Source organism: Auxenochlorella protothecoides (assembly GCF_000733215.1).
Source record: "Auxenochlorella protothecoides strain 0710 unplaced genomic scaffold scaffold14, whole genome shotgun sequence".
NCBI lineage: Eukaryota > Viridiplantae > Chlorophyta > Trebouxiophyceae > Chlorellales > Chlorellaceae > Auxenochlorella > Auxenochlorella protothecoides.
The window spans coordinates 336,055-345,333 of record NW_011934251.1 but is presented as its reverse complement, the minus strand read 5'-3'; the positions used below and the strand labels follow the sequence as shown (position 1 = coordinate 345,333).

General features: G+C 64.6%; 5 protein-coding genes across 5 annotated transcripts in view; 3 read left to right on the top strand and 2 right to left on the bottom strand.

Annotated features, from left to right (window-relative positions):
* Nucleotides 1-2,490, top strand: part of F751_1509 (putative pre-mRNA-splicing factor ATP-dependent RNA helicase) — a gene marked incomplete at both ends in the record, with an annotated part of 5,434 nt that extends 2,944 nt beyond the window's left edge. The window contains 8 exons of the mRNA XM_011400489.1: nucleotides 1-112; nucleotides 353-460; nucleotides 687-759; nucleotides 972-1,109; nucleotides 1,518-1,661; nucleotides 1,891-1,970; nucleotides 2,137-2,284; nucleotides 2,435-2,490. The exon at nucleotides 1-112 is cut by the window's left edge and continues 912 nt beyond it. Of these exons, the coding sequence (XP_011398791.1) occupies nucleotides 1-112; nucleotides 353-460; nucleotides 687-759; nucleotides 972-1,109; nucleotides 1,518-1,661; nucleotides 1,891-1,970; nucleotides 2,137-2,284; nucleotides 2,435-2,490 (859 nt within the window). The remainder of the gene's footprint in view (nucleotides 113-352; nucleotides 461-686; nucleotides 760-971; nucleotides 1,110-1,517; nucleotides 1,662-1,890; nucleotides 1,971-2,136; nucleotides 2,285-2,434) is intronic.
* A 335-nt stretch (nucleotides 2,491-2,825) lies between these two features.
* Nucleotides 2,826-4,593, bottom strand: F751_1508 (Arginine/serine-rich-splicing factor RSP41; the record flags this gene model as incomplete). Its single annotated transcript, XM_011400488.1, has 6 exons — nucleotides 2,826-2,925; nucleotides 3,496-3,547; nucleotides 3,709-3,820; nucleotides 3,972-4,164; nucleotides 4,324-4,387; nucleotides 4,473-4,593. 6 exons carry the CDS (start codon nucleotides 4,591-4,593, stop codon nucleotides 2,826-2,828), a joined length of 642 nt encoding a protein of 213 aa, XP_011398790.1.
* A 983-nt stretch (nucleotides 4,594-5,576) lies between these two features.
* Nucleotides 5,577-6,880, top strand: F751_1507 (tRNA-splicing endonuclease subunit Sen34; the record flags this gene model as incomplete). Its single annotated transcript, XM_011400487.1, has 4 exons — nucleotides 5,577-5,643; nucleotides 5,916-5,960; nucleotides 6,112-6,430; nucleotides 6,637-6,880. 4 exons carry the CDS (start codon nucleotides 5,577-5,579, stop codon nucleotides 6,878-6,880), a joined length of 675 nt encoding a protein of 224 aa, XP_011398789.1.
* Nucleotides 6,881-7,512: 632 nt separating this feature from the next.
* F751_1506 (hypothetical protein) lies at nucleotides 7,513-7,824 on the top strand (the record flags this gene model as incomplete). The annotated part of the gene is made up of 1 exon (XM_011400486.1): nucleotides 7,513-7,824. The coding sequence occupies one exon, from the start codon at nucleotides 7,513-7,515 to the stop codon at nucleotides 7,822-7,824; it is 312 nt and encodes a 103-aa protein (XP_011398788.1).
* Nucleotides 7,567-9,127, bottom strand: F751_1505 (Cyclin-L1-1; the record flags this gene model as incomplete). The annotated part of the gene is made up of 3 exons (XM_011400485.1): nucleotides 7,567-7,713; nucleotides 7,950-8,693; nucleotides 8,894-9,127. The coding sequence occupies 3 exons, from the start codon at nucleotides 9,125-9,127 to the stop codon at nucleotides 7,567-7,569; spliced, it is 1,125 nt and encodes a 374-aa protein (XP_011398787.1).
* Between the last annotated feature and the right edge of the window lie 152 nt (nucleotides 9,128-9,279).

Here is a 9,279-nt window from a genome sequence, read left to right as displayed (position 1 = left end):
GGCACAGGACCCCAACCGGGATCGGTTCAAGCTGGTCCTGAACTGCATCATGATCCTGACCTCGGTGGTGCCCCCCGAGTTGCCCATGGAGCTTACCATCGCCGGTGGGTGTGTGTGTGTGTGGGGGGGGGGGGGTGGGGGCGGTCCTGGTTGGGGCATTTGGGACCGGCAGAGCACCTCGTCACTCGGCAAGGTTGGCGGTGGCAAGTATACGGCGCGCTGGGGATCGCCGCAGGCCCTTCAAGATATGGAGCGGGGGAGGAGGGACCCCAGTTCGTACCTTCTCTCAGCTTTGGCCCCCCTGATCCTGTACCCATACCGCCCCCCTCCTTCACCACCAACACCTCCAAAGACCGCCCCGGAGATCCAGAGGACCAGCCTGGCAGGGGTGGTGCTCTACCTGAAATCCCTCCCCCTCAACATCGATGTGCTGGGGTTTGAGTACCTGGACCCGCCAGCGGTGCGACCATGGCGGCGGGCATGTTTGGTGCTCGGAGGGCTTGGGGAACTTGTCGATGTGCAATCCATTGGCGTGAAGATGGTATCACAAAACCGCGATGCGCAGTACAGCTCATGGGCCCCGTCATGGATAATGCCCAGGATGCATCTGAAACCGCGTCGCAAGTACTCTAGCGTGGTGCCCAGGGTGCTCTCGACTGCTTCCCGCTCACTCCATCTCCCCACAGAGGCCCGCCCTGGAAGCAGCGCTGCGCAGCCTGTACGTGCTGGACGCCATCGACGGCGACGGCGTCATCACAGGTAAGGAGCACTGAAGGTACTGGCATCATTCCAGTGTTGGGAGGTGTGTGTGTGCGCAGGGGATGGAGGGGTCACAAGGTATAACCCTGCCAAGCCACCAATCGCTTGCGGCGAGGCTTTAGCCAAGATCAGGTGCGGGCACTCTGATCGAACCCAGTCCCCGCTGGACACTTGCACATCCGAATCCCCTCCAAACCCACTCTCTCATCCAGACATCGGGCGCCGGATGGCGGCCCTGCCCCTCACACCGCACCTCTCCCGCGCGCTACTGGCGGCGGAGGACGGCGGGTGCCTCGGCAACATGCTGAGCCTGGCAGGCATGCTGAGCACCGAGTCCAGCGTATTCCTGGGTGGGCGCGGGCCTCAGCAGCTCCTCGCAAGCGATGCTCCCGGGCCGGCGCCCAGCGGCAGGCCGCCCAGCCGGCCCGGGGCCGGGGCTCCAGGCTCGGCGCCGGCGCCGCTCGCACCGCAGGCCCGCGCCGAGCTGCTGCGCCTGCAGGCCGGCGGCCTTGGCGACCACGTCTTCCTCCTGCGCCTCTACCGCGCCTGGCAGGCGGCGGGGGCCGGCGCGGACTGGGCGCGCGCGCTCGGCGTGGACGCGCGCACGCTGCGGTTCGCGCGCGACGTGCGCGCGCAGCTGGAGCGGGCCATGGCGGCGGCGGAGCCCGGCGCACGGGGCGCGCGCTCCAGGCAAAGCGGCGCGGGACTGGCGGCGTCGGGCGAGGGAAGGCCGCCCCGGCCCGCCAAGCGGGGTGCAGACGGGGTTCCCCGCCCGCAGGACGCGCCGGGGTCGCGGAGGGGCAGCAACCAGGACCTGGAAGGCAGGGATGGCGTGGCCGATGGGGAAATTCTGGACGGGGACGAGGGAGAACACCGCCGTCTGCGCCACGCCCTTGCGATAGGTGAGCTGCTGTATAGGGGCCAAGGGACGCGCTGTGGCCTGCTGCTCACCTGGGTCGAAAGGGGGAATTTCCTGTACGCTGCCAGTCAGAATTTTCGATCTGCGTGGTCGTGGCACGCGGCCATCGGAGCAGGGGTTGCAGGCAACTCCGATGTCCCTGTGCCTGGCGCACGAAGCCCCCCTGGCACCACACACCTCACTACACAAGATCCACCTCGCCCTGATCACAGGTTTCGCTAACCAGCTCGCGCGCCGCATGCCCTTGCACAACGGCTACCGCACCCTGGGCGAACGCCCGACGCTGGCCCAGGTGGGTTCGCGGTCTGGCACTGAGGGCTCTGCTGCGCTCATCCTTTGCACCAAGCGCCCTTTGCAGCCAGCGCTCCCTACTCCCTGGCACTGCCTGTGGGCACCTACAACCTGATGTATACTCGTATCGGTGTCACCCACCTCCAAAACACTGGCCATCCACACAGGTGCACCCGTCCTGCGCGCGGCTGGGTGCCGACGAGGACGGCCTGCTGCCGGAGTGGGTGGTGTACCACGAGCTCATCGCCACAGGGCACACCTTCCTGTCCAAGGTGTGCGCGGTGGAGGGGGCCTGGGTCGCGGCCCTCCTCCCGCGTCTCACGGGCGTGGACGTGGCGCGGCTGAGCGGCGGGGCCTCCACCGCGGCCGCCGTGGCGGCCGCGGTGGGCGGCGAGCACGCCGCCTCCGGCGGCGCCTCGGGCAAACCTGGCCCGCTGCCCCTCTCCCGCCGCAACTCGGACGCAGACGTGAGCGACGCGCGCGCGCGCTTCCTCGCCCGCAAGTCGCAGCGCGGGGGCTGACTGGGGGACCTGCCACGAAGTGGCCCTGCCAGGAGGTTCCTCCCGCTGGCATCACGGTGCAGCTCCTTCGGCAGCCAGCTGCGACTGGGGTCGGTCAAACCCCACGGTCGTGCCAGGAGGAGCAGCGCATGCTCCTCACCCCTGACGTGCTGGCACACACTCACCTGCACTGTTTGACCTGAGTGATACCCTCCTGTGCTGGACCCCAGAACAATGTATTCAGGCGATTGCCCTGTGCATTTCAGGTCACTGTAAGCCACGCCACAGCCCAGTCAAGGCGTGCAGGGGAAGAGGTGCATGCGCCATGGACACGCAAGCCCGCGTCTGCCTCGGCGTCACAGGGGGGAGGGGCTCCTGGAGCGCGAGGCATCTTTCCGCCGCACCGGCGACCGCGAGCGGCCGCGCAGGGGGGAGCGGGACCTGCTGCGTGCCGCCCTGCACCGGGGGATTGTGTTGGAGAGTGGCGAGGAGGATCAGGGCACGCAGGTCCGAAGCCGGGGCAAGCGTGTGTGCCGTCGTGCCACCCAGGTGGAAACGTACGGCGGGCCGCCCATCACCCCGCATTCACCCCTCCCCAGGTTTGGAAAGGCTTGCCGACGCCGTCGGCCATGCTCCCCACGCCCGCCCCTGTCCAGCTCTCACCTCCCCGCCGGGGAGCGGTCCTCGCGCCGCGCTGGCAGGGGCGAGCGTGCGCGCCGCGCCGGGGCCGGGCTGCGGCTGCGGCTGTACCGCGGCGAGGCGCGGCCCCGGCGGCCAGCGCTGCGTGAGCGGGAGCGCGAGCGAGAGCGGGGACGTGGCCGGCGGTCACGGGACGGGTCCCTGCCCCTCCTGTCCTCGCCGTACGGCGCCCTGTCGCGAGAGTCGCGCCCCCTGCATCAGGCGTGGGCAGGTGGTGCGGCCAGGTGCGGCGTGCATCGCAAGCGGGGAGTGAGGCACGACATCCAGGCTGATCAACATGCTGAGGAAGAAGCGGAATCACCAGACAGACGGCCAGCCCCGACTCACCCAGCCGGGGAGAAGGAGCGGCCTGCGCTCGAGTCCTTGACGCAGAACTCCACTGCACATGGGAGTGAATGAGGCGACATGCTTGGATTCTAGCAAGGGAGAAGTGGGGATCGATGTTCGGCTGGGTGGAAAGGGGGCGCAAGTGTTGACACCGCATCACAGCTGAGCTAAGGTTCTGCAACCCTTGCACCAGGATCGACATCGCAAGCCCACCTGTGATGTCACGGCCAAGGATCCGGGTGCCGTGGACCTTTTTGCAGGCCTCCTTGGCGTCCTCCAGGTCGTAGAACTCAACAAAGCAGAAGCTCTTCTTTATTTGGCAGCGCTGGAGTTGGAGCGGGGGGAGGGCAGGCAAGGGAGTGAGGTGGGTGGCACATCGACCCCAGACTGTTCCCCTCCAGGCGCGGAGGGCGCTGCCACCAGGCCCCCCCTGCACAGGCAGCCGGCAAAGCAGCCCTGCAGCCTCTCAGCTTCACCTTCACCCTGCCAAAGGGCTCAAAGGCACGCTCCAGGTCCCGCGTGCGGATGGTGCGGGGATCGAAGCCCGCCACGAAGAGCGTGGTGTTGGGGATCGCAGCCTCCCTCCGCCGCTCCTCCCTGACCTTCACGTTGACGTCGGTCTTGGAGAACTCGGCCCTCAGCCTGCGGCGCATGCGGCCCCATTCCCGCCTGTCGCGAGGGGTGGGGAGGGTGGGCAGTCCACTGATCTTGGGTGGGATGCGAGGCTAGGACCCGCCCCCTGTACTGTAGACCGGCTGCTGCTGCATGTTGCAGCAGGGCAACGGCCCTGCTTCCCCTCTCCCACAACACTCAGGACCCACGCCTCACCCGTCAAGATCTTTGATGGCGTCCTCGGCATCGCGGATGTCTTCATAGTGCACGAAACAGAAACCTGGGAGGCAAGTGGGGAAGTTAGTCCGCAATGGGAGGGAGCAGAGCCGAAGCACGCACCCCCCTCCTTCCCCAAGATGTCGCACCAGACTTGAACTCTACTCTTTCCACGCGACCATATCTGTCGAACAAGCGCTCCAAGTCACGTTCACTGGCATCGTACTCGTAGTTTCCACAATAAACCTGCGTAAATGGTGGAGATGGCATGCAGTCGGAGACAGGCAGCATCACGACAACCAATATACATACGCAGTCTTACTCACAGGTGGGGCCATGATGACGGTAACTGAGCCCCCTGCCAGCAGAACGTTTCAACAGACTATCGCGGAGGGCAGCATCTTGATGACTGTCCGTGGGTCCCCCACAGTATCGAAGGAGTCGAGCCGGGGCGCGCGCAGCAGCAGCAACGAGTCTCCCTGCAAAATCAGCGTGACAAATCGCCATCTCCATATTCCCAAATTTAGGGCAGGTACCTACTTAAAAACTGTTTGTCATGTATATGTTTTAGTATTTGAGAAGATGTGCATCGGGATGAAGGGACCTATATTGTTGTTGCTTCTTTAGCCTGGATGATTGCATACCAATGCCCTGGACCAGTTTCCAGTTGAAGGAGATGCACCTACTTCTTTGGGTAGGCCACTGCTTCGGTCATCTGATACCAAATCACAAGCCATCAGTCTACTTGCTAGTCAAGTCAAGGAGCCTGCATGACATCTTGGACGGCCCTGGGAATGCTGCTTGCCCAGCCGCCTAGCCAGGAAGTGCAGGAATGAGCGACACACATGCCAAACCCGAGCCATCGCTCCACTACGCAAACCATGGACACTAGTCTACATCCCAGATATGTGCGTAAGATCAGCCAACGCTCTGTCAGGGCCCTTGACCATTTGTGCCCTTTGTTGGACACTGTCGTCGGCTATCCAGCTTGCTCATTACCCTTCCAGGCCAAACACTCCCATGTGCACCTGCCTGACAAAATTGGCAGTCCTAACATAATCGCACATTGACTATATTGCCATGGGATGGGCAGTCACTGGATACCTCGGAGGTATCCATGCGTTAGGAGATGTCGACATCCTGGGGCGCGAGCGCGCGCGGTGCTCGGTGACATGCATCTCCGACGCAAAAGGAGTAAATAATTGTCTGTAGGTAAATAAAGTGATGATAGCAATTTCCCACTATCGATGAACATGGAGGAGCGTAGGATCGCCTCCCTCGAAGTGCAGGAGGGCCGTGGATACGTCTGGGATGCAGCAGGTCGGGACCACAGGGGAGTCTCTGGCTAATCACTCAGGAGTTGCATCTTCAACATGTGAAAGAACAGATGGAGACTTTTGCACCCACATGCAGAGGCTCTGTGGCTGCGACAGACCTGCGGACTCGTTGGGGCCATGGTCGGTGGGGTAGCAGGTAGGGTGGGGACACCCGTAGGAGGCTCGACCTAAACGGCAGAGCAAGGCTGGACAATGTTGCGTGCATGCCTCCCGCTGGCCCTCTCCAACATGCTTTCCTGCACCCATTCTACCCAGGGTTCAAGCAGCAGAACGCTGTGCATGGGCTTCCCCTGGAGCTAAGTCCTGAGGAGGTGACCCTCGCACTTGAGAAAGGTAACTTGCGCCTGTGAGGGCCGATGAGGAATAGAAAGGGCGGAAGAGCTGTTTTGACAGAGCACAATGTGCCCCTGCGCCACTGCGTGCCCATGCGTTTCCCGCTTTCAATGTGCAGAGTGGGTGCGGCTGCAGCCGGTGCTCAGGACCAGTGCTGCGGCAGCGGACGCCGCCAGCGCCGCACTTGCGAGGAAGCGGGCGCATGAGAGCGAGAGTGACGGCAGCGACGAAGAGGCCGGGCCACGGGCTGTGGAGGGCAGCAGCGAGGCGCCTGCCTGGAGGGAGGCACTGGCCCGCGGATCGCACTTTTGCATTCCCACCCGCGCAGCGGCGCGTGACCCCGGTGAGGCCGTGTCCGTCCTGCCCGCTTGGACCTTCCCAGCAACGCCAGGGGAGCGGCAGCGGTATGCGGTATTCAAAGACCTGCTGTCGCGGGGGTGAGTGCACAGGGCCAGGGCTGGGAATTGATTGCAGTGGGTGTGGCCTGGCGTGGGATGCTTTTTGCTGAGCATGCAAGCTTAGGGACGATGGAAAGCTTGTACCTTCCAGGCGCAAGACCAGCCTGTCTCCCCAGGCCAGAGCTCAGGTAAGATCATCGTCTCATACTATCCACACCGCATCCAAACCCCGCTCCCCCTTGCAGCTTCCGTGTGACGGGGGGCTCCAAGTTTGGAGCAGACTACCTGGTATACCCCGGCGATCCCACCCTGTTCCACGCCCAGTTCTGCGTCCGGTTGATGGACTACTCTGCTCCCCTGCTGCCGGCCCTGCTGGCGGCTGCGTGCCGTGCCTCCCACCAGGCCCGAAAGCACCTGCTCGTCGCGTCGCTGCTGGACGGCGGGAAGGTCAGCTACACCACCTTTGGACCCGTGGACGGTTTTGGCTGAGAGGCAGGCACATACAGGACAAGACCTCATTGTGGGGACCCCTGGTAACACTGTCTTGGTGAACGGCCAGCATGGCCAGCTTGTTACATTGAAACAAGGGCATGAGGTCACATGGCATTCCACCCCGCCAGTTCAACGGCTCCCAGCGCGAGTCTCGGAGTTTTGCAAGGGGGCAGTGGCCGCTGGGGGCACGTGCATGGTCAGGTACTGAGTCAGGAATTGAATGGTGGTCCGTCAAAGAGCATATAGGCAACTGTCAATGGTACTTTTACGGGCAGACTTATGGCCGCCTTGTGCAGTGGGAAAAGGAGGAGGCCATGATGACGGGCATCTGATGCAAGGGGAGTGAAGCCGCAACTCCATTCGAGTCTGCTCGGCCACGTGTGACCAAGAAACTGCGGGGGAAGGGGCGGGGTGCACCTGGATCAATCATGACGCCTCTACCTCAAGGCACCGGGGCCCTGCAGCCCAGCCCCGTCGGCCCTCAGGGGTATTGCAATAAGTCCGCAGCAGGTCGTGCGGGTGCACGCCTTCTCGGAATAGCGTATATATAGGCATATAATCATGGGGCAGGGGGGCGCTGCGTGGTGTTGCGGCCCCATTTTCACGCTTTCCTCACCAGGGAATGGGTGATGGGGGTCGACGAAATCAGACTGGGGCCACATCATGGGCGGGAGCACAGGCCCTTACTCGCCATGGTGCCGCCGGCGCTTAGAGTCGTCGCGGTGACGCCGCTCCCGTGCTTCCCGGCTGCGGCTCCTTCGCCGCTCCCTGCTCTCCCTCCGCTCTCGCGCGTGCTCGCCGTCCGGCTGTGCGCGGTCGCTTCCCTCCGCCTGCGGGTACAGGCGAGGGAATTGGTCGATGTGCAGGCACCATGGAGTAGAGCAGGGATGGAACGCGTCCCTTTCCAGAGCACAGGGGGGTGCTCGCGCCACCAAAGTTGAGCTCAGTGTACGAATACAGTCCATAACGGCCGACAGGGTATCCGCCGGCATAGGTAGGGGAATCATTGGTCATCACAGCTCGGGGTGGTGCAGTGTGGGAGCATGCGGCACCCACCCCAGCACACCTGTCGGCGTCTGGCCGTGTCTGTGCGCGCGTCCCGTGACGCACTCCCGGGCCCCTGCTCCAGGGTCACGGCGTCGATGGCGGCAGCCGCCGCCTCCACGCCGGCGCCCTTCCCGACGCCAGCGTCCGTCTCCAGACCCTCCTCCGCGTCCGCGCCACCCGCCGCCGCACCCCGTGCAGGCCCCCCGCTCCCCCGCGCCCTGACGTCTGTATACTGGGCCGGGGGCTTGGCGTAGAGCTGGCACAGTGCGGCGGCCACCGCGTGCACCTGCTGCGTGGTGGCGCCCAGTGGCTGCCACCAGGGCGGCGCCTCCGGCAGCGGGATGCCCAGCCGGCGCGCGGCCAGGAAGAGGATGCCGCAGGCCACGACCTCGGGGCGCAGCGTGAGGCACAGCGTGGTGTGCAGCGAGTCGTTGGCCAGGTTCCAGGCCTCCTGCTGCACGCGCGTCCCTGCGCCCAGCACCAGCGCGCCGTAGTTCAGCACGAAGCGGTGCGGTTGCTCGGCGCCGATGACGAAGCCCAGCGCGCGCAGCAGGTGGCGCTCGTCGCGCACTACCGCCGCCTTGAGCTCCGCGTAGCGCGCGGAGTGGGGGTCCAGCGGGGCGGGGACGGGAGAGCCGGCGGCGCGTGCCAGCAGGCGGTGGAAGGTGGTGAGCACATCGCGCAGGCGCAGGCGGTCCGGGCGATCGATCTCCACCACCTCCTCCAGCTTGGCGGCCAGCCAGAAGGCGGCGATGGAGGTCACCTGGGGCCGGGGTGAGGAGGGAGGGAGGGAGACAGGTGAGTTGGGGGACATGACAGCATCTTCAAATTGTTGTCGAAAGGCCGGCCACGGGGCCAGGGCCCTCGTCCGGAAGACACGCCATCCACACCACCCTTCCCATCCTCGCCACCCGTCCCATCCTCACCACCCTTTTTCCCCCACGCCACAAATTAGAAACCAACCTTGACGTCAAACTTCTTCAGCGAGCGTCGGCAGTAGAAGCGGTGGAGGAGCACCTGGGCTGTAACCGCCACGCCTTGGGGCAGGCCCAGCAGGACCACGGCCCGCTGCAGCATGCCGCACCCGAAGCGGCGCAGCTGATCCTCCGTAGCCGCATCCACGCCATCGGCACGGGAAGGGGACGCCTCGACCTCCTCGGGGGTGAGGTAGAAGTTGTCCAGAGAGGTGTAAATCATGGGAGCGCACAGTGGGGGGACCGCCCCGGGGAAGCTCGATGGTCCCGATGGGAAAACTGTATGCTTTTATTGGTATAGCACCAAGTTACAGTAGGCGTGGAGCCTGAGCTTGGCCAGCTGACGCTGTCGGGGTGGTGCACGGGAAATAGTGG